General features: G+C 54.0%; 1 protein-coding gene across 1 annotated transcript in view; it reads left to right on the plus strand.

Annotated features, from left to right (window-relative positions):
* irak1 (interleukin-1 receptor-associated kinase 1) overlaps positions 1–26,335 on the plus strand; it is a 61,110-nt gene that overhangs the window by 24,570 nt on the left and 10,205 nt on the right. Inside the window, 10 exon segments of the mRNA XM_068024245.1 lie at positions 7,147–7,308; positions 7,800–7,897; positions 8,068–8,256; positions 9,910–9,974; positions 10,082–10,196; positions 12,569–12,684; positions 14,196–14,400; positions 22,338–22,406; positions 23,177–23,398; positions 25,531–26,263. Coding sequence (XP_067880346.1) covers positions 7,147–7,308; positions 7,800–7,897; positions 8,068–8,256; positions 9,910–9,974; positions 10,082–10,196; positions 12,569–12,684; positions 14,196–14,400; positions 22,338–22,406; positions 23,177–23,398; positions 25,531–26,263 — 1,974 coding nt within the window.

Consider the following 26,335-nt stretch of genomic DNA (forward strand, 5'->3'; position numbering starts at 1 on the left):
ACTCTGGTTAGCTGCATTCTTGCCCTCCTGTCTTTTGTGACGAGAAAGCCAAACACGCCGTCGTGTCTGGACATGTCTGTATCTCCTCGGACGGACGTTGCTATCTGTAGTCACATGATAGCATTGGAAATTACCTCATGCCCTTGATGTGTTAACCTGCAAGGTTGCCAACTGGAGAAAATGAACCACCACCTCCTCTTTCATAAGACATCGAGGGAGTTTCGCAAGTTGAAAAACTCAATGTTTTTAGGTCATGTTGAAGTGTCATCAACTGTTGAGTCATCAGACAGTCCATGGGGTGCTGTTTAAACCTTATCCCGTTTGGTGTTAGAATACATAAATCTCTTGAGCGATAACCTCTTTTAATCTGGTGTCGAAGGTGGCCTTTGAAGGGCCAGAAGACGAGTAAAATAGGTCGGCGGTGGGGGAGGGGGGGTGCTGCGGGGTGGTAATGGGTAGGGGATTTCCCTTTAACTCATGTTCTCTAGTTTCACATTGAGGTGGTGGTGGGGGGGGGGGGGGTGGGGTGGTAGGGCTTCTGCCTTCTGCTATCTGACCTACCATCAAGAAAAGATTTTAGACTCTGAGCTGTTCTGAAAAGTGTCATATATTGTGCAGGCCCTGCCCGGTATTGCTACTTGCTTGCCCTATTCTTGCGCTTCTGTGTAATGGTGTTGCGTGCGGATAAATTCGACCTTCAGTTTTAGCCTGAACGTTACGGTCGGGGTGAGGTACTTTGCGCCTTTCGGAGTGGGCAAAGTGAGTCTTTGGTCCGTGCCACCGAGGTAAAAGGCTGGTTATTAGTCCTGCGATATTTTATCCATATTATGCCTTAAAAAAAAAACGTGCTTCAAGTTTATTGGAGTGAGCGAGCGAGAGATGGGTTGTGAGAACTGCCTTTCAGCTGTGGACCCAAGCTAAGAAGTCGCAAGAGAGCCAATTGAATTGTTGTAATGTAGGAAATGCGACAGCCAATTGTTGCACTGCAAGCTCCCACGCACAGCAACCTTATAATGACCAGAATTTTATTTTCGTGATTGGGGATAAATATTTTTCACGACACCAGGCGTAATTCTACTGTTCTTCGTCAAAATAGCAGCCATTTTGTAGACAGCAAGATCCCACATCTAGGAATTCAATGAATCACCATTTAGCTGGTTGAGGGAGGAACTTTTGGCCAGGATGCCAGTGCCATGGGATCTTTTACAGCTCCTTGGGCAAACAGGGCCTAGGTTTAGCCTCTCATCTCAAAGGTAGCCCCTCTGAACTGTGCCTCAGTACTGCACTGGGGTGTCAGCCTGTACTACGTGCTGGAGTCTCTGGGGTGGGGATTGAACCCACAACCTCCCTGACCCAAGACCATTGTGGGAGTGCTGTCACCACGAGGAGAAGGCCCATAATTGCCTTCCCGGGCCAGCTAGGAGAGGGCAGTAAATGTGGCCTCGCCCGTTGTCACCCTCTTCCTGTCAATTGGCTATGTGTTTCACACGGCCGCCTCCCGCTCACTGTTGCTGCTTGCTCAGTGACACAGCTTTGGTGCTGAGCTTATTCTGGTCCACATTTGCATTTTGGACTCCCTGCAGAATTGTTAGAAAGACATCTGCTTCAGTGAAGAGTGTGGGGATTTTAAAAGTTGGGTTGTCCTGCATTTGCTGGCTTTCAGCGCATGAACTGGGTGTGAACCAATTCTGACTGACTGACGGGCAGCTTAATCAGATATTTCTCCTTTCAAGAGTGCTGGTTGGTCAGAAAGTTGTGCCAAACAGTGGTCATGAACAATGTTTGGGGCGGCGCAGTGGTTAGCACTGCAGCCACACAGCTCCAGCGACCTGGGTTCAATTCCAGGTACTGCCTGTGTGGAGTTTGCAAGTTCCCCCTGTGTCTGCGTGGGTTTCCTCCGGGTGCTCCGGTTTCCTCCCACATGCCAAAGACTTGTAGGTTGATAGGTAAATTGGCCATTATAAATTGCCCCTAGGATAGGTAGGTGGTAGGGAAATATAGGGACAGGTGGGGATGTGGTAGGAATATGGAATTAGTGTAGGATTAGTATAAAGGGGTGGTTGATGGTCGGCACAGACTCGGTGGGCCGAAGGGCTTGTTTCAGTGCTGTATCTCTTTATAAAAAAAAAAATGTTTGACGAGGTCGAGTGGATTGTCGATCAGACGGGCAGTGATTCTAGTGATCATTTGATGAATCTACATCTATTCCGTTCTTTGCCGGTGAAAGAGGGAGCCAACATACGTTGGAATAGTGATTTATAATTTTGGTTCCTTGATCCTATTCTCATCAAACTGCTGATCACCACCTTCCCCTCCTGGTCCCCATGTGAGCTGTTATTGTAAACTGTTCTCTTTCTTCAGGTGTTGCCCCCATCTTCTTTTTAAATTGGCCGTCGTCAACCCTCTCAAAAAAAAAAATCCTTGTCCCCACCGCCCTTGTAAATAACTGTCCCATCTCCAACCTCCCTTTCCTCTCCCAAGTCCTTGATTGTGTTGTCGCCTCCCGAATCCGTTCTCGTCTTTCCCGGAATGCCACGTTGATCCTCCAATCAGGTTTCCTGCCACAGTACCGAGACAGCTCTTATCAAAGTCACAAATGACATCCTGTGTGACTCTGATAAAGATAAACTTTCCCTTCTCGAACCTGTCTGCACCCTTTGACACGGCTGACCACACCATTCCTCCTCCACCGCCTCTCCGCTGTCATCCAGCCGGGTGCGACTGCACTCACCTGGTTCCACTCTTATCTATCTAATCGTAGCCGGAGAATCACCTGCAATGGCTTCTCTTCCTGCTCCCGCACCGTTACCTCTGGTGTCCCCCGAGGATCTCTCCTTGGGGGCCCCCTCCTATTTCTCATCTACATGCTGCCCCTCGGCAACATCATCCGAGAGCACAATGTTAGTTTTCACATGTACCCTGATAACATCCAGCTGCACCTCCACCTCTTTCGACACCTCCACTGTCGCTGAATTCTCAGACTGCTTATCCAACATCCAGTACTGGATGAGCAGAAATTTCCCCCAATTAAATATCGGGAAGACTGAAGCCATTGTTTTTGGTCCCTGCTACAAACTCCGTTCCCTAGCTACTGACTCCATTCCTCTCCCTGGCAACAGTCTGAGATTAAGCCAGTCTGTTGGCAAATGTGGTGTCACATTTGACCCCGAGATGAACTCCGGACCCCATATCCGCACCATCACTAAGTCCGCCTATTTCCACCTCCAGAACGTCGCCCGACTTCGCCTCTGTCTCAGCTCATCTGCTGCTGAAGCCCTCATTCATGCCTTTGTTACTTCTAGACTTGACTATTCCAACACACTCCAGGCCGGTCTCCCGCATTCTACTGTCCGTAAACTTCAGGTCATCCAAACCTCATCTTCCCCTTGCCCCTAACACCCCCTGTGCTCGCTGACCTACATTGGCTTCCAGTCAAGCAATGTCTTGAGTTTAAAATTCTCATCCTCGTTTTCAAATCCCTCCATGGCCTCACCCTTCCCTATCTGACCAAGCTTTTGACCTGATGCCACCTTTTGTGGCTCAGAGAAGGGACGGCAGCTGGAATTCCCGGCTCCTGATCGATATCCGCTGCGTCCTGCTGGAAAAGCGTGCCCAGGGACGGGACTGCACTCTGCTGTGATGCCTCCCGTGGTCAGCTAGCTCGCCGCCAGAGGCCGCGCCTGGTAAACGGCCACTTGCAGTATGCACAGGTTGGCCGCCGCATGGGTGGCTGCTCTTCGCTGGGCGTGGAACGCTTTGCGATGTCCTTTTAGCATGCGGAAGTGCTGCGTGAGGGCACGTTTGCCTCCCTTTCTTGGAAGGGGCCCATTAGTGGTGAAGACGTACATCCGCATGAGTCGGCATCTTCGGAGGAGCCGGGAAGTAAAAGCTGGTATGAGGAACAGACCAGCAAGCTTTGACGGTATAATGATGGGGGGGGTGGGGGGTAGAACTGACTGGTGACGGTGGGGAATTAACAGCTGTTCCCGATTTGCGCACGTGAATTTGTACAAGAGTTGAATTGACAGAATTGCCAGTTGGGTTACTAACTTCCTGCAGTTCTGCAGAGCTGAAGGGAAGTTACCAGCAGTGGCAGCACAGTCATCCTGGGACCTCAGGCTGCTTCAGCGATTATCTAATTTTAACTTGCTCGGCGTCCTCGCGTCACCAGGCGAACTCGCCTGTCGCCAAACTGCTGGCACCTAGTCTGCTTCTTCGAGACCCTGCTGCTGAACGTAGAAAGGCTCATCGACTGCGGCAGCGTTTGCAGCTGAGGCTGATCCCCGTCCGCGGGCGGCAGGTCGAAGGGGCACAGTTGGTCCCCGTTCCCGGCCGGGTCCGCTCCCCAGCTGCTGCGTATTGCGGATCAGGAGTGAGAGGCCCGGCTTGCCTGGGCAGCAGCAGGGGCACGGTATTTGGGTTGGCGTAGAGGAACTCTGATGGAGTTCCTGTTTCTGTTCCCGTTTCCCCCATCTGGTGAGCCCCTGCTCGAAATGTGAGTGTGTCAGGTGAGGAGGAGAGTGTCCTCCACACTGACGCCTGGCTCACGTAACGAATTGTCATTTTGGAAAATTCACCATCCTCCTGGAGCAGTTTTTGGGCATTATAAATGGGAGCAAAGAATACAAAATTAATAAGTTTATGCAACACTTTGAGACCACTATTAAAATACAGTTTTGGGCCCTGCCGCCTACAGAAAGGAGGTAAAAACCCAAAGACTGATCACAGCACGGATTCGCCAGGGTGATGCCAGTGACAGGAAACTATGAATACAAGGACTATTCCCACTGGAGCAGAGAAGGAAGAGAGAAAATGTAATTGAGGGTTTAAAATTCGTGAAGGAATGAGTTGGGGGGAAAAACTAGCCCCTCTGGTTAGGGAGTCAAAGATGGGGGAATGATCAGTTTAACAACTGAGAGTGAGGAGAGAGGTGAAGAGAATTTTATTATTTTTTTTTGCAGAGTTATTGGAGCGCAGAATGGTTTTCCGTAGAGCGGATGAGGCAGGGCCTGTGGCATACTTGAAGGGAAAAGTGAATAAACGTTTCGAGGAGGGGGGAGATGCAGTGCTATGGAGTGAGGGGTGGGGCAGTGCAGTTAGTTTTGGATTGCTCTAGCAAAAAGCCAGCACAGAGTGGGCCGAGTGGCCTCCTCCCATCCTGGAAGCGTCTACGGTTCTGTGGAAGTATGCTGCAGCATGGAGTCATTGTTGTGGACTGACTTGGGGTTGGACGGTGCCTCAACTGACGTTTTGGTAAGTTAACCCAACCAAGATCAGGGGTTGAACCCCGTGCCTGTCTCGTTTCAAGTGGCTCATGCCATGCTGGGTCGTCCGTTTCCAACTGAGCCACTGGTGTGCACCCCAGTTACTCTCTCCTCCTTGCCCGTGTTGCGTGTTTTATTGGGAGATACCATGCCAGCAGCAGTATATAAAGGTGGATTCCTTCACATGTCTCGTGGGTTATTGGGCTGTGTAAGAAATAACACACGACAACTATCTTGTGCAGTTTCAGCGACTTGCTGTGCATTTCTGCTTCTGTGTAATCATCCTATTCGTAAATAAGTAGAGCTAGTTAATTTTAGCCTGGATGTCATGGTCTAATCATGCAGTATTTACCACCTTTCTCGGAACGAATGCGGTAGGCGTTCCACTTAACGCTCAGTGTAATTTGCCGTCCGTGTTGCAGATCAGCGCACGCTGTAGAATTCGGCCCATTTCTGTTCCGTTGGAATGAAAGTCTGGCAGTTTCCATAACGAGCAGCGGACCCACACTGCTGGGTTTACGCTGGGGCAGTAGGTTGAAAATCTTTACGCCTCGGTCCGCTCGCGGAACCTGGCTTTCTGTCGCGAGCGCAGTTCGCCAGTCTTGTGAGGGGCGTGTTTAACCTTTTTTGGCAGCTGCTGTTACTGAATCAGGACCCTCCCAATGTGAACTGTCTACGGCCACCTTGAGCAGCAGTCCCCCTCGCCAGTAGCTCCCCCGCCCCCCCCCCCCCCCCCACTGTGACTCTGGGCCAGGTTGCATTGGGGAATATGCAGCTTGGAGGTGGGAGGGGTGCGCAAAGCTTGAACGGGCAATCGAGGCCACCGCTGGCGTTCATCTCTGGTTTGGGCAGGGGAGGGGGAGTGGGAGTGGGGGTGGTGGGTGGGGGAGGGGTGACATAGTCAGGTGAAAGGGTCCAGGATAGTCAGAGTGCTCTACACTCTACACTTGACCTCTACAATAGTACAGAGCACAGGCTCGAGCATTATAACATATAGGTTAACGTTTCAACGTTGAGTAGATTTCCTGGTCAACCGGTCAGGGCCAAGAGCTGCATTAACGTTCCTGCCTCCCATTTGTACTTTGTGGCTGTAACAGCAGCCATTGTGACGAGCAGCCTTTTTTCTCCTGGTCAAACTGCGTCAAATACAGTTTCTTTCCCTTCCATAGCAGCTGTACACTTGCCCCTGTGGATGTGCTCTCACGTCCCTGTTGCCACTCGCAGGTCACTGACGGTGTTGCAAGTTTTAAATCGCTCTCTCTCTCTCTCTCTTTCTCTCTCTCTCGCTCTCGACCGCAGCAGTTTCAGCTTGGAGCACACAGAGAGAGAGAGATGACAGCTTTACGGCTCTTTTTAAAATCCCGTCCTGTGTTCCTGCCTATTGCATTTAGAATGTGCTTTTCACTTCCTGGGGCTGGCCCAATTGTTTCACTGTGGATGGAATCGCTGTTACGCAGGAAAATGCGGCAGCCAGTTTGTGCATAGCAATGAGCTATAAAGAGCAGTAATGCCAGTATCTAGGTCATCTGTGTTAGTGGCGCGGGATAGACGGAGCGGGAGTGAGCTAGCGTGGGTCAAATGACCTTCCGTGTCCGCACTCCTGTTTTTTTGTAGGCATCGTGCTGGGTGAAACAGCACGGAGAGAGTTGCTGCTGAAGTTCCCGAGATCCTGTCACGCAGGTTTACACAAGTAGCCGCCTGTTTTTTTTGCAGAACCTGTATTTGTATTTATAAAAAAAGGGACTTCGTTCCTCCATTATGAAAAGCATTCAGTGACTGATGCCACTTCACACAAAGGGTAGCGGAAACCAGAACACGCTCTCCCCTCCGACCACCTTGCTATCGTGACGGGCTCTCCTTTTTTTTGTTCTGTGTGCTCCAGGGAGGCCTGCAGTTCATGCGCCGCCCCCCAACATGGTGCCGGTCTACGTGCCACCTCCGGCGCCCCTGCCGGGGCCGAACCCATCGTCCGCCTGGTCGAGCCCTGGGAAAAGCCGTAACGGCAAGCCGAGTGAGCAGGCAACGGTGACCTTCGACTCTCCTCGTAAGTACAGAACGTGAAGGAGGACGGGCGCGGTGGTTGTGGGTTTTTATTTTTAAATTTGGGTACGCTCCCCGAAGCCTCCGCCGGTTAGAATTGACCGCACGGCGTGCTTCTATGCCACACCGATCAGGAAGGTCCCAGGTTGATATCCCCGATCTCGGTGAGGGTGGTGGCGGGCGGAGGCGATGGAGGTTGTGGGGGGACGCGGGTGGAGGCAGCGCAAGTTGGACTCGGAGGGGAAACTGATCCCGGCTGCCCCGCTTCTGATCGATGTCCAGTGATCCTTTTAAGGTGCCCTCGCCACCCGAGTAACCCGCCGATGCTGGCGTCCCGCCTCGCGCCCCCCAAGAATAGAGCCGCTGCCTACTTTTTAACCTGGGGAGTGGTACTTGTCCGTCTCAGAATGAGCCATGGAGGATTAAACTATAGGGAGATGGAAATGCCGCACAACTGACCTCTTGCATCTTTTTTCATCATCCCCTTGATTTCAGTGCCGAAGCCTGTGTTACCACGTCCGCCCACTCCTCCTGACAGCAGGATTACAGATCTCTGCAACATGAGCTTCAGTAGCATGGACAGTTTAAGGAAGGTAACGAGAACTTTTTAATTGAAAGGGGGAGAACAGAAAGTCTCCTGGAGGATGATCTACCTTTGCAAAACAAATATTTTGTCTTCTATCATAAACTAAACTTTCACTGTGCATTTGTGTACACTGTGTACATTTCCTCCTTTTAATTTGGTTTATCCCCTCTCTCCCAGCCCCCTGCTTCACCACATCCAGTGTCCTCACCGTCGATGGAGAAGTACCTGTTATATTGGCCACTACACGAGCTCAAAAAGGGCACAAACAATTTCGCAGAGAGGCAGAAGATTGGCGAAGGGGGCTTCGGCTGTGTTTACCGTGCGCTGATGCGCCACACCAAGTTTGCTGTGAAAAGGTTGAAAGAGGCAAGCGTGTTTTTCCAGTTTCACTCTTGCGGGTGTCTTTGATTGTGGGCGTTTGTGGTGGGTTGCGTTTTCAGTCGATGTTGAAAAACCCTTATGCCTGTAACAGCGACAAAGGTTGCTGAAATTATAGCAGGCAAATTTCAAGGGAAATGGCATGTTGATTCCTCGAATAATACTGAGCCGGTCAGTTGTAAGCCTGCCTTTACAACGCGGGAGCAAACCATTCCCAAGTAGACTTCCATATCCCGTTAGCTATAAATGAGTCAGAAGGCCAGGCCGCTGCCCAAATTTGCATCTATATTCCGAGGCCTGTTTTTACACCTGGGCAGCTTTCTCTCTCGCTTTTCCCGAAGTGAGAAGTTTTGATTCTGCTCAAGCCTTTGGTGGAAAAAAAAAATTAACCGGCAGTCGTGTATTTGAAGAAGTACCGTTGCAGCAATCTGACCACAGATGTTTTTTTTCTGGCTAGTTATCAATCATAGTGGGGAATTTCCTATGTAAGCCAGTTTTGGTCACGCTGCAGTTGTAGGCTGTTGCTAATGCGGAGAGGGCCTTTGTACTCTCCGCCGTTATCTCCGAGCTACTTGTGCAACGTGGCGGAAGAATAACCAGAGGTCGTAGATTTAAATTAATTGGCAAAAGAGCTGGAGGGGCAAGGAGGAAGAATTTCCTCCCAATCTGGAAGTGGCGAGGGGGGGTGGGGGTTGTGAATCAGATTTCCGTCGGAACTCTGAAAAGGCAATTGGACTATTTTTGCAGGATTATGGAGAGAAAGCTGGGGTGCGGGACCAATTTGGATATCTCCTTTTTCAAAGAGCCAGCCCAGGCACGATGGGACGAATGGCGGCCTCCTGCGCTGTAAGATTCTACAAGACCCCCGGTGTCCTGGTCACTACTTATCACTCGATCAAAGTTGAACTGCGCTTCGAAAGTACCCCATTGGCTCTGAAACGCCTGGGCACGTCCTGGGTCCCACTCTTCTTCTGTGTATGGCCCCTTGTGATCGAGCAGCCTGAAACTAAGGAGCTTTCTTGTCGCAGTAATGCTTATTGCACCCTCGCCAGGGAGAGGGGAAGCCCCCCCCCCGCGTTTGTTAGCGTTAGATGGGCCCCGAGTGGAAAAGCCGAGACCCTCCCTAAAAGCCGGGAGAGGCTGAGGTTGTTCTCCCCAGAGAAGAGAAAGTTGAGGGAGTTGGTCGTGCTGGTTCAAAGTCACGAGGGGCCTCGGCCACGTGGGGTGGAAGGGTCGAGATCCAGAGGAGGCAAAGGAGCCAAAGGTGGCGCGCGGGGAAAAGCTTTTCTGTGCAGCAAACGATTTGTGGATTGAGGGTAGGGGGTAGAGGGTTTAGACGGTATTTCTTTTCACCCAGAGAGCAGTGGGGGGTCTGGAACTCGCTTGGGTGTGCACTTTGCGGTGTGCCGCAACCTACGAGGGCCAAGAGGCGGGAAATGGGATGAGGTTGGGTGACTCCTTGTCGGCCGGTGCAGACACGACGGCTTCTTTTTGTGCTGTGGCCATTCTGTGATTCTAACGGTGAGGCAGTCGGTTGCTGTGTAAAGTGGGCCGACGTGGACCCATGTTCTGTGCATCGGGGGACGTCCAGTGCAGGCTAATTTTTATCTTTTCCTCTCTCTTCTCTCTCTCTCTCTGTAGGATTCTGATTTGGACTGGAAAACTGTGCGAAGGAGTTTTCAAACCGAGCTGGAGAAGCTTTATCAGTGAGTGTGCAATTTGTACGAGGGCTAGTCTGCGATTTTTCCACTTACCGTCTTTGCTCTCAGTGATGTTTAGACCTGGACCTTCTTGCTTTTTCTCTATTGTTGAGGTACCGACACCCGAACATCGTGGGCTTGGCTGGTTGCTGCGTGGAGGATGGTGTGTACTGCCTGGTGTACATGTACATGCCAAATGGTTCCCTGCAAGACCGGCTTCAGTGTCAGGTATTGTGTGCAAATGATTTTGCAAGTGGAAACTTGCCGAGTGTTAAAGAGATTAATGCTAGACTTCTTATGAAACGCTGGTTGGGCCCCAGCTGGCGTCTTTTGGTCAGTTCTGGGTACTGCACTTGAGTTGGCGAGGGGGCAGAGGAGGTTTCATAGAATGGTGCTGGGGAGGAGGGACTGGAGAAGTTCGGGGCTAATTCAAAGAGCTGGCGTAGGTACGCTGGGCCAAGTGGCCACCTTCATTCCATGCATAGGCACTTTTGGTGGAATGATTCCGCCCCCCCCCACCCTTCCTATCCAGTCCTTACGTTTTCTTCACTGCCTTCCTAATGTTGCTGCTTCCTGTTTTAGATGCATCTTGTATTAAAAGTATTACCTCAGTGAGTTTATCCGGTGAATATCGAGGCCAGTAACGCTCAAGGCCACAGCCTGGTCTGTGCAGAGTTGGCCGATCCTGGTCAGGGCACTGCCTATATGTTTCGGCACCCCTGGATCAGCAGAAGGCGTAACGCAGGGTCTCCGCTGCTGACCACTGCCAAGATCCCATGCTGGAAAAGTGCGCGTGTGGGTGGCAGGTGGTGGTGACGACGGGGATTGGATTTGGTTGCGATGCTTCCCTACGTCGAATAGCATCGCCAGCACTCGCTGCCTGGGCTCATTGGTGAAGAATGGCCACTCGGGAGAGGGGCGGGACTGGTGCCAGAGAGCTTCCTTGGCACCCCCCCCCCCCCCCCCCCAAACCGTGCATTGTTGCCCTAGTACTGAGTCAGTACAGCGTGTGGAAGAGTGGGTAGAAAGCAGATGAGGTAATGGAGGTTTAGCATCCCTAGTGTAAGCCGAGCTAGCTGTTGCCGCAGCAGGGTAGGCTTTGTTCTATTCCAGCCTCACAGCTCCAGCGACCCGGGTTCAATTCTGGGTACTGCCTGTGTGGAGTTTGCAAGTTCTCACTGTGTCTGCGTGGGTTTCCTCCCGGGTGCTCCGGTTTTCTCCCACATGCCAAAGACTTGCAGGTTGATAGGTAAATTGGCCATTATAAATTGCCCCTAGTATAGGTAGGTGGTAGGGAAATATAGGGGACAGGTGGGGATGTGGTAGGAATATTGAATTAGTGTAGGATTAGTATAAATGGGTGGTTGATGGTCAGCACAGACTCGGTGGGCCGAAGGGCCTGTTACAGTGCTGTATCTCTAAACTAAACTAAACTAAAAGCCAGTTGGCGAGGGATAGAACTGGAGCCAACCTTTACACTTTTTTATATTTATTTACAGAGTTATACATTACAAGCATACACCTCCTGACCCAACAACCACAGTTTCAGTCTGCCTCTTCATCGGGGCTCATGTGAATCTCTGGTTAATGCCCACCACCTTTTCTTGTATTTGTTTGTTGGATGTGGGTGTCACTGGCTAGGCCAGCATTTGTTGCCCATTCCTAATTTCACTTGAACTGAGTGGCTTGCTCGGCCATTTCAGAGGACATTGAAGAGTCAACTCCATGTAGGCCAGACCAGGTAAGGACGGCCGATTTCCTTCCCTAAAGGCCATTAGTGAACCAGATGGGTTTTTACAACAATCGACAATGCTTTCATGGTCGCTGTTAGACTAGCTTTTAATTCCAGATTTATTAATTGAATTCAAATTTCACCGTCTTCCGTGGTGGGATTCGAACCCAGTAATCTGGGTTCTGAATTACTAGCCTAGTGACATTGCCACAATGCCACCGCCTGCCTACAATTAAACACAGTTACTATACAGTGAACAGGCTTGCAACAGTTTGACTTTCTCCCTCCCTGCCACCTGGGTTAGTGGGGTGGACGTCGGCATCGGGTCTTGGCTGCAGTGCCCGCTGCAGTGGAGCGACCTGGGGATCTCCCTATCGGGCAAGTTGGCGAGGGAAAGGCAACCTAGTTCATGCAGATTGGGTTCAGGTCCGGAGACGCCTCCCTGTGAACTGCTGAAAGTTAACAGAGCAGTCCAGCGGAGCCCTGTGTCACTGATCTGTCATCCAATTTTTCAGAGAATGGGTGGATGTGTCAGCACTGTAGTCGGGACCAGCACTCCTGGATTGGAGAGAGGAAAAGCCGCCAAGGCTTCTGCTGGTCTGTGTGGCTCAGAGCCAGAGGCTATTTTTATTGGGGTCACTAAACTCCTTTGCCTTGCTCCTTCCCCGCCACACCTTCGAAACCGACAGTACCAACCATCCCTTCAGTCTCACCATCCCATCTCTCCTCCCCTGTTCCTGTGTTGTTCTCTCCCCATCTCCATTGTGAAGCACATTGGGACAGCTTTACTACAGTAAGCAGGTCAGTAATTGAAGACGTTTCCTCGCTGCATTTTTAATGTACGTTTCTCTCTCCCTCCATCCTGCAGAATAACACCTCTCCGCTTTCGTGGCCGAGACGTCTCGATGTCGCGTTAGGAGCTGCTTGTGCGATACAGTTCCTGCACTCCAACAACCCCAGCGTAATACATGGAGATGTGAAGAGGCAAGTTCTGAATCCCAGTGCGTTAATCTGCCATTCCCCTTTTAATGAGGGAGGGCCGCGCTGTCGGAGGGTTAGGACTGAGGGATGCCTGCGCTGTCGGAGGGTCAGTACTGAGGGAGCGCCGCGCTGTCGGAGGGTCAGGACTGAGGGAGGGCCGCGCTGTCGGATAGTATCCAGTGAGGTGTATCACTGAGGTGAATAGTATCGATGCATTTAAGGGGGAAGCTGGATAAACACACGAGGGAGAAAAGAATAGAAGGATAGAGTGAAGGGGTGGGATGAAGAAGGGGGGGCGGTGGAGCAGAAAAAAACAGTACGGACTTGCTGGGCCGAATGACTTGTTTTTGGTTTGTAGATACTTTGTAATATGAAAATGTCAGTCAGGGGAGAGGAGGGTGATATTAAGATTATTTTTTTAATGGAAGAGTGAGAATTTTTCTTCAGGCTGACCTCTGAAAGATCATCTGCTGGGTTGGGCTGAGGTACCGTACGTCCCTGTAACGTAGGCTGAACTAGTCAGCAATGTTGGGTGGTGAGGACATAACTCAGAAGAAACTGGTAGCACCGCATCACAGTGGAAGGAAACTTTAGGTCAAAATTGGAGACGTTGGTACTAAATTTTCAAATATATTTCTAAATCGACGCTAATCTCCAGCCATTCTTAACACCGGTCGGTGTCACTCAGAACATCTCAAGAATATTAGCTGTTTCGGTTTCCATAATTCCAGAGGCCTTTCCACCATGTACAAGTCAGGAGTGTGATGGAATACTCTCCACTTGCCTGGATGGGTGCAGCTCCAACAACACTCGAGAAGCTCGACACCATCCGGGACAAAGCAGCCCGCTTGATTGGCACCCCATCTACAAACGTTCACTCCCTCCACCACCGACGCACAGTGGCAGCAGTGCGTACCATCTACAAGATGCACTGCAGCAACGCACCAAGGCTCCTTAGACAGCGCCGCCCAAACCCGCGCCCTCTACCACCTCGAAGGACAAGGGCAGCAGGCGCGTGGGAACACTACCACCTCCAAGTCACACACTGTCCTGACTTGGAACTAGATCGGCCGTTCCTTCACTGTCACTGGGTCAAAATCCTGGAACTCCCTTCCTAACAGCGATGTGGGTGTACCTACCCCACATGGACTGCAGCGGTTCAAGAAGGCAGCTCACCCACCACCTTCTCGAGGGGTAACTAAGGACACGCCACAAATGTCAGACTCGCCTGCAAAGCGCATATCCCGAGTGATTTTTTTTTTTTTAAATTAGACTTACTCTGATTGAAATTACTCTTAGTGATGGATATACTGACCATAATGTTGAGTTTGGATAAAATCTCACTGTGCGCTATCCTAATCCCTTTGTTCAAATAAACAGGTTAATGCATGTGTCAAAATGATGAGGGCTTCCACTTGTACTCAGTAATGTGTGTTACAACTATCGCTGGGCGAGTTCGACCTGCTTCGTTACTGGCTCTCGTGAGTCATTCTCAATGTGCCTCTAAATTCTAGTTCCAACATTCTCCTGGATGAGAATTTTGTGCCGAAGCTGGGAGACTTTGGACTGGCGCAGTTCAGCCGATACTCCAGCAACTCCGGTAAAAGCTGCACGGTGGCTCGGACACAGACGCTGCGGGGAACGCTGGCGTACCTTCCCGATGAGTACATCCAGAGTGGGCAGCTGACTGTGGAACTGGACACCTACAGCTTTGGGGTGGTAAGTGCAGACTTACTAGCGCAGTGCCTGTCCTGGGAGTGTTTGACGGGGGACAGTGTAGAGGGAGCTTTACTCTGTATCTAACCCCCGTGCTGTACCTGTCCTGGTAGTGTTTGATGGGGGACAGTGTAGAGGGAGCTTTACTCTGTATCTAACCCCCCCATTTTTTAAAAAAATAACTTTATTAAAACCAGATAAATAAACAAAAAACTCAAATTAAAATGCCATTCTCGGCGTCGACGATGCACTCCAGTCCCTGCGGTGCCCACCGGTCGCGGAAGGCCTCAAGCGTACCGGCGGACACCGCATGCTCCTTTTCCAGGGACACCCGGGCGCGAACGTAACCGCGGAAGAGGGGCAGGCAATCGGGGAGGACGGACCCCCCGACGGCCCGCAACCTGGACCTGTGAATTGCCACCTTGGCCAGGCCCAGGAGCAGACCGACGAGGAGATCCTCCTCCCGGCCCAAGCCCCTCCGCACCGGGTGCCCAAAGATCAGGAGCGTGGGACTGAAGTGCAGCCAGAATTTGAGGAGCAGCCCCTTCAGATACTCAAATAGGGGCTGCAACCTCGCACACTCCGTATAAATGTGGAACACGGACTCGTCCAGGCCGCAGAAAGTACAGCTGGCCTGGGAGTCCGTGAACCTACTTAAAAGTCTATTGCACGGGACTGCTCTGTGCAGCACCCTCCACCCCAGGTCCCCGATGTAAAGGGGGAAGACTCCCGCGTGGAGAGACCTCCATCGGGTTTTCCCCTCACCGCCAGATGGCAACGCGGACCGCCAGGGCGTGTCCGGCCGGCTGACGAGGGCGAGGAAGTGGAGAGTGTGCAGGAGCAGCCCGTACAGGAAGCCCCTCCGCGCCGATTGGAATGGCACGGAGGGCATTTCCGAGAGGCGGCTCGGGTTGTGCGGGACCGGCTCCCGAGGAGGGTTTCGGGGCCTGGGTCCGATGAGCAGTTCCGGCCGAGCGGAGGTCAGCTCGGCCGGGATCGCTCCGCACTCCCGAGTCCCCTCGCCACCCGCAGTGAGGGACGTCCCGGGGGTTTCGGCTACTCCTCCGCCCGCCGGACCGTCCCCGGAGTCGGCCGCCCGGACAGCTGAGGCGCTCTCCTCCGCCGGCGGGGGAGCGCCCTGACTGGAGGCGACCATGTTCCAGACTCTGAAAAGATCCCGGTAAAAGACAGGCAACTCCCTCAGAGAGGCGCGGCTAACGGACTCCACAGGGAGCTGCGTGTCGTCTTGAAGGCAGTGACGCTGGCGGAAAAAATACGTCGCCAGCGCACACCATCTGGGAGGACGCTCGACGTACAGGTATCTCTGCAGGGTCCGAAGGCGGAGAGTTGCAGCCTGGGTGCGGACGCACACCAGCGACTGACCGCCCTCCTCGATCGGGAGACCCAGGACCGCGGCAGAGACCCAGTGTTTCCTCTTGCCCCAGAAGAAATCGACGAGTTTCTTCTGGATCTTGGTGGCAAATACAGGGGGCGGGGCCAAAGTGACCAACCGGTACCACAGCATGGAGGCCACCAGTTGGTTTATGACCAACGCTCGGCCCCTGTAGGAAAGCACTCGGAGCAGTCCTGTCCAGCGCCCCAGCCGAGCGGTGACTTTCGCCTCCAACTCCTGCCAGTTTGCCGGCCAGGCTTCCTCAGCGGGGCTAAGGTGGACTCCCAGATAGAGGAGGTGCGTGGTGCTCCACGCAAAAGGTGTCATCTCCTCCGGCAGGGAGTCCACCCGCCACTGACCAACCAGGAGTCCGGAACATTTCTCCCAATTGATCCTCGCGGAGGACGCGGCAGAAAAGGTCTGCTGGCAGTCGCGCATCCTCCGCAAGTCAACGGGATCTGTGATTGCGAGGAGCACGTCGTTGGCGTAAGCCGAGAGGACGACCCGCATGGCCGGCTCGCGCAGAGCCAATCCCGTCAACCTCCTGCGAAGCAGGCACAGGAAGGGCTCCACGCAGATGGTATACAATTGGCCGGACATGGGGCACCCCTGACGCACTCCTCTCCCAAATCGAAGGGGCGCCATCAAGGACCCGTTAACTTTGACTAGACACTCTGCGGCGGTGTATAAAAGTCGGACCCGGGCCACAAAATGCGGCCCGAGTCCGAAAGCGCGCAGAGTCCCGAAAAGGTAATCGTGATCCACCCTGTCGAACGCCTTCTCCTGATCGAGGGAGAGAAAGGCGACCGACTGACCAGTCCTCCGGGAAAGATGGATCAGGTCCCGGACCAGGTGGATGTTGTCCTGGATGGACCGGCCCGGGACCGTGTAGGACTGGTCGGGGTGGATCATGTGGGCCAGCACGGAGCACAGGCGGGTAGACATAGCCCGGGCAAAGATCTTATAATCCGTGCTGAGGAGGGAGACCGGACGCCAGTTTTTAAGCAGGCGGAGATCGCGACCCCCCTCCTCCAGACCTCCACGTGAAGGCGCTGGAGTCGGGATGGAGATTCCGCCAGACGTCCACCAAGTTAAGGGAGCTGATCAGTCCCCTCAACTTCTCCACTGATGCTTGGCCGCGCTGGGGACCGGAGCGATCCCCCACCTCGAGGGTGCAGTTAAAATCCCCCCCGAGGATGATGCACTCGCCGCTATTGATGGAGCTCAGGAGAGCGGACACTTCAAAGAAGCGCGCTTGCAACGCGCCGGGCCTGGGCGCGTACACGTTCACAAAGTGGAGCGGCACGCTACCCAGGCGAACGGCGAGGTGGAGCAAGCGGCCCGGCACTAGCTCCTTGACCCCCAAGATCTCCGGCTGAAAAGTCGGGGCCAACAAGATAGCCACCCCACTAGAAATAGGGGTGAGGTGACTCATGTAGACCCCACCCTGCCACTCCAGGAGCCAGGTGGCTTCGTCTCCCGGAACGGTGTGGGTTTCCTGCTGAAAGCTCACCGCGTATCTCCCTTCCCTGAGGACTGAGAGATTGTGAAATCTGCGGTGAGCCCCTCTGCTGCCGTTGATGTTGAGGCTGGCTATGGTTATCTTCATGTCAAAGGTAATTAAAACCCGTCACCAACACCTCACTGTGAGGAGGGAGTGGAAGTGCACCTGGCCCTCCACTCCCCCAGCAACCCATTGAGGAACACATTAAAAGGGCGGCACGGACGGACTGTATGATCAGCGCCAGATTCGACCAACGGTCGAGGGCCAGCTGAACTTTATTGCGGCAACCCCTGCAAGCCGCAAGGAAATCCCGGAGTTCCGCCGTGGGGATGAGAGGAGATTCGGTGGGAGGCACGAGGGACTCCACCACCTCACTGGCGATGGAATCAAGATCATCCTCCGTGCCCCGCACCGAATCCCCATCCTCCTCCGGGTCGTCACCGCCAGCGGCCGACACATCTACCACACACTGTGGGGCGGACGTCCCGGCCGCGCCAGCTGGTCCCGCCTCCGTCACGATCCCACCCCCAGGATTGATGGCGGAGGAGTCCTCTCTGGGTTCTATTGTGAAACTGGAGCCTGTAGGCACCAGCGGTTCGGGACCCCCCTCCACCTCCGTCCCCAGGGCAATGAGTGGTCCAGGGGAGACAGAAGTTCCCGACTCCGGGAAACCAGCCGGAGCCGAGACTGGAGGCGGAGGGAGGAGGCTATCTCCCGCTCCGCCAGCACCCATAGGCCCAGCAGATGGGGCAGCATTCTCAGTTATAACTGGGTCGGGTGTCTCCTGGTTGGTGGTGGACTCCGGTTGGGAGGCCCGACCCTCTGGGGCCTCGCCCTCCCCTTCATTCAGGGCACCCGACCCAGTAGCAGTGGCAGAATGGGTGGCGTCCCCAGGCTCCCCCACCACAAGCAGGGCCCCACTTACTCCTTCAGGAGGGGCCTCATGTGCGGGGCCATCCCCTCCCCTCCATCCTGAGGAATAGGGAGCACCTGCCCGGACTTTGTAGCCTTGGTGGTGGCGGCAGGGGGAACCTGAGGACCAGAAACAGGAGGCAGCTCCCCTCCAACAGATGGGTCCTGCACCTCAGTGCCCTGTGTTATTTCTGTGGAGGGGTGCCTTCTCCTCTTTTTCGCACTTGGGCGCGGAGACTCAGAGACCTCCATGTCATCAGAGGCCTCCGCCTCCACACCCTTTTTTCCCTTTCTTGTCACCCTCGGCCTGAGCCCAGCCCTGGGACAGGTGGATTCCATGGGAATGGGCTTTGGGCTGAGCTCAGGCTCGGGTTGAGTCAAAGTGTCCAGGGGACGCGCCTCATGATGTTTCTTTTTTCCCCGCGTCTTCCTTCCACTCGGACGGACGCTCCCCTCCCCGCCGGAGGCTGTGAAAACCACAGCCTCCGGAACCGACTGAGCGGTGTCTATTGGATGTGTTGGGGGAGTGGGAGGAGGTGCTGTGGAACCACTCTGGGCCGCCGAGGTGGAGCTGGCGGCCGGGAGGTTGGGGCAGTTCTTACGAACATGCCCCACCCCCTTGCAGACGTGGCACCGCGCCCCGTCCGAGGTCCAAAAGACGCGGTAGGCCGTCCCCTGGAACTCCACATTAAATTGGCCCTCCGTGTCCTCCTCCCGCGCCAGCTGCATAAATAACTGGCGGCTGAAGGAGTAGACATGTTGGAGGCTGTGCTCCCGAAGACCAAGCCGGACTGGGGTGATCCCCGACCTCACCTCCCCCAGATGGTGCAGGTGGGGGAGGAGGAGCTCACTGGGAATAAAGGGCGGGACGTTTGATAACATTATCCGCTGAGCAGTGGCCCCTAGAGGGTCCACCGGCAGGAAAGTCCCACCCACAGTGAGCCCTTTACTCAGGGCCAGGGACACGGCCCGCTCGGTCTTCAGGAAGAACACAGCCTTCCCGTACATTTTTGAGGCTGCCACAATGGCCGAGGGGCCGACAACCTCGGCCATTGCCTTTACACAGGCCTCTATAGACATATTGGGGTGGGGATAGCTCTTTACCCCATGGCTTGAAGTAATTAATTTAAAAGGTGACGGGGTCACACGGGTGGCCACAGAGGCTACAGCCGCATAGGTATGAGAAGGCCCCGCCACCGGTGATGATGGGCTTGCCATGGCTCAAGAGCCAAACCCACCCCCAAATTGCAGGTAAGCAAACAAACAAAGAAACTAACTAGGAGGTTTGGGGAGAGGCTGAGGGTATACAGGAAATGGGAAAGACAGGCTGCAAGCGATGACTTTGCTTTTTTTTCCCCTTAAAGGGTGGTACTCAGAGCACTGTAAACACTTCTGGTCTTCCGGTCTTCTGGTTGTGGGAGGGGTCTTCACCTGGGTCAGCCGAAAGCTGCCCAGGCTCTCGTTCGATCCTGATGTCTCTATTAGCCAGGCAGCTTCAGCTGACTCAGGCTGGGCAACTGGGGTGGGGAGGGAGCTTCCCTGCAACTTTAATGCAACTGCACAGCTCCCTACAGAATTGTATAGCCCCCACCCCTTGTTCTTCTGGCCTCTTTCACCTCCCACAACAGTCCAAATGAAATGAAAGCTTGGTGCTCGACACCCACCTCGAAATACAGCCTTTTTCAAAGTCTTTCCTCCTCTGCAGCAAAAGTTGTTGAAAAGTTTTTGCAGTTCCCTCCTCAGCAGCACCTCCAGCAACTGACTGCAGCACTGTCAGCTGCACCTTGTTGAGGCACTCAGCACTCAGTATTCCCAATCAGAGAGGAGCCAATCCCTGTGCTGTACCTGTCCTGGGAGTGTTTGATGGGGGACAGTGTAGAGAGAGCTTTACTCTGTATCTAACCCCCGTGCTGTACCTGTCCTGGGGAGTGTTTGATGGGTCAGTGTAGAGGGAGCTTTACTCTGTATCTAACCCCCGTGCTGTACCTGTCCTGGGAGTGTTTGATGGGGACAGTGTAGAGAGAGCTTTACTCTGTATCTAACCCCCCCGTGCTGTATCTGTCCTGGGAGTGTTTGATGGGACAGTGTAGAGGGAGCTTTACTCTGTATCTAACCCCGTGCTGTACCCGTCCTGGGGAGTGTTTGATGGGGACAGTGTAGGGAGAGCTTTACTCTGTATCTAACCCCCGTACTGTACCCGTCCTGGGGAGTGTTTGATGGGGACAGTGTAGGGAGAGCTTTACTCTGTATCTAACCCCCGTGCTGTACCCGTCCTGGGGAGTGTTTGATGGGGACAGTGTAGGGAGAGCTTTACTCTGTATCTAACCCCCGTACTGTACCTGTCCTGGGAGTGTTTGATGGGACAGTGTAGGGAGAGCTTTACTCTGTATCTAACCCCCGTACTGTACCTGTCCTGGGAGTGTTTGATGGAGACAGTGTAGAGAGAGCTTTACTCTGTATCTAACCCTGTGCTGTACCTGTCCTGGGAGTGTTTGATGGGGACAGTGTAGAGGGAGCTTTACTCTATCTAACCCTGTGCTGTACCTGTCCTGGGAGTGTTTGATGTTGGTGGCTTGTGATGTTTTCAAATTGGCGTGAACATTGATATAAACTTTGTGTGTGACCAGCGAGGCTTAATTTGAGCAGCCCCTGAAGGTGAAAGGTTTAAATGCTGCAGATGTCGACTGGAGATGTGTTGCAGTTTTGGCTTTAATACTGTGAGGGTAGAAGGAGGACGGGGACTGTGTTGGGTGGAGTATTTGATAGTATTTGATATGGAGTATTCCATAGCTGGAACTGGAATATTCCAAGGAGCAGCGACCACCCCAATATCGATAAAGAGGGGAGGCAAAAAGGGTTGAGGTGATGGCTGGGAGTAATGCAGAGCTTTACACACACAATATGGTGACAGGCATCAGGGTTGTGTGGGTGGGTGGGCGAGGTGCGGTCTCACTCCCAAGGTGATGCCCGCCCCCTCGGGTGGACGAGGAAGATCCCACGGTCACCATTTCAAAGGAGAGCCGGGGGATGGCGAGTGCGAGGGGACTTCTCTCCTTCCTCCCAAGTCCCGCGGAAGCGTTCGTCCCTCAGTCCCTGTCACTAAGGCAGATTGTCTAGTGATTTATATCATTGCTGTTTGTGGGAGCTTGCTGTGCGCACACCGGGCTGCTGCATTTCCTGCACTGCGCCAGTGACGACACCTCAAAAGTGCTCCCTCGGCTGTAAAACGCTGTGGAAACCTCCTGAGGTTGTGATAGGCGCTGCAGAAATGCAAGTTTTTGCTTTACTAAGCGATTCCTTTCAATGGACTTTTTTTTTTCTTTCTCTCTCTCTCGCTCTCTCCCTGTGTCTGTCTCTCGCTCTCTCCCTGTGTCTGTCTCTCGCTCTCTCCCTGTGTCTGTCTGTCTCTCGCTCTCTCCCTGTGTCTGTCTGTCTCTCGCTCTCTCCCTCTTGTCTGTCTCTCTCGCTCTCTCCCTCTTGTCTGTCTCTCTCGCTCTCTCCCTCTTGTCTGTCTCTCTCGCTCTCTCCCTCTTGTCTGTCTCTCTCGCTCTCTCCCTCTTGTCTGTCTCTCTCGCGCTCTCCCTCTTGTCTGCCTCTCTCGCGCTCTCCCTCTTGTCTGCCTCTCTCGCGCTCTCCCTCTTGTCTGCCTCTCTCGCGCTCTCCCTCTTGTCTGCCTCTCTCGCGCTCTCCCTCTTGTCTGCCTCTCTCGCGCTCTCCCTCTTGTCTGCCTCTCTCGCGCTCTCCCTCTTGTCTGCCTCTCTCGCGCTCTCCCTCTTGTCTGCCTCTCTCGCGCTCTCCCTCTTGTCTGCCTCTCTCGCGCTCTCCCTCTTGTCTGCCTCTCTCGCGCTCTCCCTCTTGTCTGCCTCTCTCGCGCTCTCCCTCTTGTCTGCCTCTCTCGCGCTCTCCCTCTTGTCTGCCTCTCTCGCGCTCTCCCTCTTGTCTGCCTCTCTCGCGCTCTCCCTCTTGTCTGCCTCTCTCGCGCTCTCCCTCTTGTCTGCCTCTCTCGCGCTCTCCCTCTTGTCTGCCTCTCTCGCGCTCTCCCTCTTGTCTGCCTCTCTCGCGCTCTCCCTCTTGTCTGTCGCGCTCTCGCTCTCTCCCTTTGTCTGTCTGTCTCTCTGTCTCCCTCCCCAGGTTTTGTTGGAGCTTCTGACCGGACGGAAAGCCCTGGAAACCAAAGGATCAGCACAGTCTAAATACCTGGTGAGCTTCCTTTCCGACGTCTGCAGTTTCTCCCGGTCTCCTTCCCATCTGGAGTTGGGAACAGCCGAATGGGCGGCACCGTTTGGCATGCGATGCTGTCCGCTCGCTTTGCCATCCGGTCCTTCTCTCCTGCTGCAACTCGATAGAGTGTTGGAGAGGTCTATGGCAGTGCCACTCAGAACAGGCCTAAGGCAGGGGTAGGGTGGGGTGGGGAAGAGCAACGCGCGGGCTGATGGGTTAAAGCATCATGTTGGGGCAGAGGAGGAGAAAGACACCTCTGGCTTGAGTGACCTTACCTGGGGTGCGCTTGAGGTCGGACATGCGGAGTTTTCCCATTCCTGAGATCACAAAAAGTAGGGAGCGGGAGTAGACCATTCGGCCCATCGAGCCTGCTCCGCCATTCAGTCCAGTCATGGCTGATCTTCGGATTCAGCTCCACTTCCCCGCCTGCTCCCCATATCCCTTTGATGTTTCATATTAAGTGGTGAATTTCAGCTTAGCTTCGATTGGATGCGGTTGAGTGGGCTCTGGGGCAGGGTATGATGCGGGACTAGGAGGTCGCGCTCAGCGCGGACCGCCTACAACGTTGCGGCCAGATTTGTGCGTATACAGGCGGGGCGCCCCCCCCCCCCCCCTCTCCCCGGGGAGCTTTCGAGCTACCCCGTTTCGTGGGAAGGACGACTGCGCCCCTGCCAAGCTCGGTATTCCGTCTCTGGCCATGTGCGTTAGTGCCATAAGCCCACGCTGCGGTTCTTTGTCGTTGCAAACAGAAAGATATCGTCAAGGAGGAAGATGGCGACGCCGATGAGGAGATCACGGGGCGGACGGCGTCCATCGGGCGGCAAAGCCAGCAGCATGTTGCCGCCAGGATCTGCCAGAAACACCTGGACAGGGAAGCAGGTGGCTGCAAGGGGCATATCCCAGTGCAACTCAGCCTCCTGGCCTGCGAGTGCCTCAACCGCAAGAGAAAGAGGAGACCAAAAATGACTCGGGTAACTACAGATATTACACGTCGCAAATAAATAAATAATCCCCTATCCCTGAGGAATGATTACAAGGATGATGTCAGAACTGATCAGAAAAGGCTAAACAGGCTGGGGCTGTTTTTTCTAGGGAAGGCTGAGGTGTGACCTTATCAAGGGTCTTTTAAACCTATGAAGGAGTTTCCCAGGGTAGACGTAGAGAGGATGTTTCCACTTGTAGGGAGTCCAAAACCAAGGGCCATGAATCCAAGAAATAGGAGCAGGAGTAGACCATGTGGCCCAGCAAGCCTGCCCCGCCATTAAGTCCAGTCATGGCTGGTCTTAGGATTCAACTCCACTTTCCCGCCTGCGCCCCATATCCCTTTGATTTCCCCGAGACCAGCAATCTATCTATCCCGGCCTTAAATGTATTCAGTGATGGGGCATCCACAACCCTCTGGGGTCGAGACTTCCAAAGATTCAGAACCCTCCGAGTGAAGTAACTTCTCCTCATCTCAGTCCTGAATGATCGGCCCCTTATCCCGAGACTGTGCCCCCGTGTCCTAGACTCCCCGACCAGTGGGAACAACCTCTCGGCTTCTACCCTGTCCAGCCCTTTCAGAATCTTTTATGTCTCAATGAGATCACCTCTCATTCTTCTAAACTCCAGAGAATATCGGCCCAATTTACTCAGCCTCTCATCATAGGACAAACCCCTCATCCCAGGGACCAATTTACTAATCCTTCGCTGCACTGCCTCCAGTGCAAGTATATCCTTTCTTAAATGTGGTGATCAAAACTGCACACAATATTCCAGATGTGGTGACACTCCACTATTCACTGCCTGCCGACTTGAAAATGCCCTGTTTATCCCCACACTTTGCTTCCTGTCCGTTAACCAATCCTCTATCCACGCTAATACATTACCCCCCAGCACCCGGAGCCCTCATCTTGCCTATTAACCTTTTGTGTGGCACCTTATTGAATGCCTTTCGAAAATCTAGGTACATTACATCTACTGGTTCCCCTTTATCTGCCCAACTGGTTACATCCTCGAAAAACACTACTAAATTTGTCAAACAGGATTTCCCTTTAGTAAAAACCATGTTGACCTGTTCTAATAATGCTGTGCTTTTATAACTGCAATGTTGAGACTTCCTCGATAATAGATTCCAGCGTTTTTCCAACAACTGATGTTAGGCTGACCGGCTTGTAGTTTCCTGTTTTTTCTCTCCCTCCTTTCTTGAAAAGCTGTGTAACATTTGCCAACTTCCAACCTGATGGGACCATTCCTGAATCTAAGGAATTCTGGAAAATCATAGTCAGTGCATCCTAAAGCAGTCGCCAATAAATCCATTGGGGAACTCTTTTTTTTCTTCTTTTCCCTGAGATCTATCGCCCTCAAAAGTCGTCATGTCACTCCGGAACTACCCCCCGCCCCCAAATCCTTCGAACCTTGATGAAGATGCTAAGTGACGGCCCCCTACTGTGACCCATGCCAATAATTGCAAAGGACTCGATGTGCAGGAATTAACTTTGAAGTGTATGGATTGTTGTGTAGGTAACGGGGGCAGTCGTTTGGTCTTAAAGTCCCGGGAACAAGCGGGCAGAGTTCCTCGTCTCAGCCGGGCCCTCCTGCGCTGTCTTTCGTTACAACAGCGACTACGCTTCAGAAGTACTTCATTGGCTGTGAAGTCCCGAGGCTGTGAAAGGCGCTATAGAAATGCAAGCAATGGAATAGGGTCACTTATGGCACAGGAGGAGGCCGCTTGGGCTGAGGTGTGTGGTTGGGGGGGGGGGGTGGTGCGGGGGAGCAGACCGACCCTTTGGGAGCCACCTTCGACTGCGCAACCACCACCGCCAGCCCCAAACGGCTTCTTGGGAGAAGAGGCAGGAAAGCTGCTGGGAATGGAGGAGGGCGAAGGAAAGGAGGCGCTGAGGGAGTGCAGCACTGCCGGGGGTTGCCAGTTTTCGAAGCACGCTTGCCGCCGAACAGAGCAAGTGCCTCCTAAAGTAATGGCAAATGGTTAGCGCCCCTTTCCCAGATGTAGGCGGCAGGGAAGCACAGGTTGTCAGTCGAGCACTTCGGCACGCCTGAGAGGTGCAGTGATGCTGAGGGCAAGCCCTCACGTCCTTTTCTCTTTTTTCCCCCCCCCCCGCAGGTCTACGAGAAACTGGAGGAGTTGAAGAGGCTCGCGTGGCCCCCGGCGTCGCAGGGAGTCCAGTCCCTGTCCGGCTCCTCGACGGCCGGGAGCTCGGACCCCGCCTCCGCAGCAGAACCAGTGGATGCGCTGGCGGACAGACTGCAGCGCAGCTCGCTCAGCCCGGTCGAGAACACCTACAGGTTTGCCTCGCAGTCGCAGGCCCACGGCAACGCCGCCCGCTCATGGGACAGCCCCGGGCCGAGGTACCCGCCGCAGGAACGCTTGAGCTCGTATCCCAGCGACTCTCCGACTCCGCCCGAATCTGGCTCCAAGGCGCTCGAGACGGAGAGGCGGCGGGGCGCGGGCCAGTCTCCGTACGTCTCGCAGTTCCCGCAGGCCAAGCACCGACACGGGGCCCCCGGCACCTCGACCTCCTGCGGCAAAGGCGCCAGTGGCCCCCTCGGCGCGGCAGGCTCCGACTCCTCCTACAGCAGCCTGTGCCAGCCCGTGGAAAGCAGCGAGAGTTCGATGGACGACGGCGGCGGCGGCGGCAGCAGCACGTCCTCCCGGCGGGGTTGCAGCAGCAGCTCTCGGCCCGAGCCGGCCCTTTCGCGACCAGCCTGCGCCCCCGGGCCGCAGCAGACAGACTCTGTGTACCCGTCGCTGGGCAACCGCCCCGGGTTGCCCAGACCCCAAGCTCTCGGAGATTTGCGTGGAGCAGAGGCTTGGTCAGCCTCGGCCATCTCTCAAGGTAAACGCAAATGTTACAAACCTGTCTCCAAACCTACTTGAGGGGGGAAAAGAAGCGAACAGAGATCGACAA

The sequence above is a fragment of the Heterodontus francisci genome, chromosome 49 (assembly GCF_036365525.1).
Source record: "Heterodontus francisci isolate sHetFra1 chromosome 49, sHetFra1.hap1, whole genome shotgun sequence".
In the NCBI taxonomy this organism is placed as follows: Eukaryota; Metazoa; Chordata; class Chondrichthyes; order Heterodontiformes; family Heterodontidae; genus Heterodontus; species Heterodontus francisci.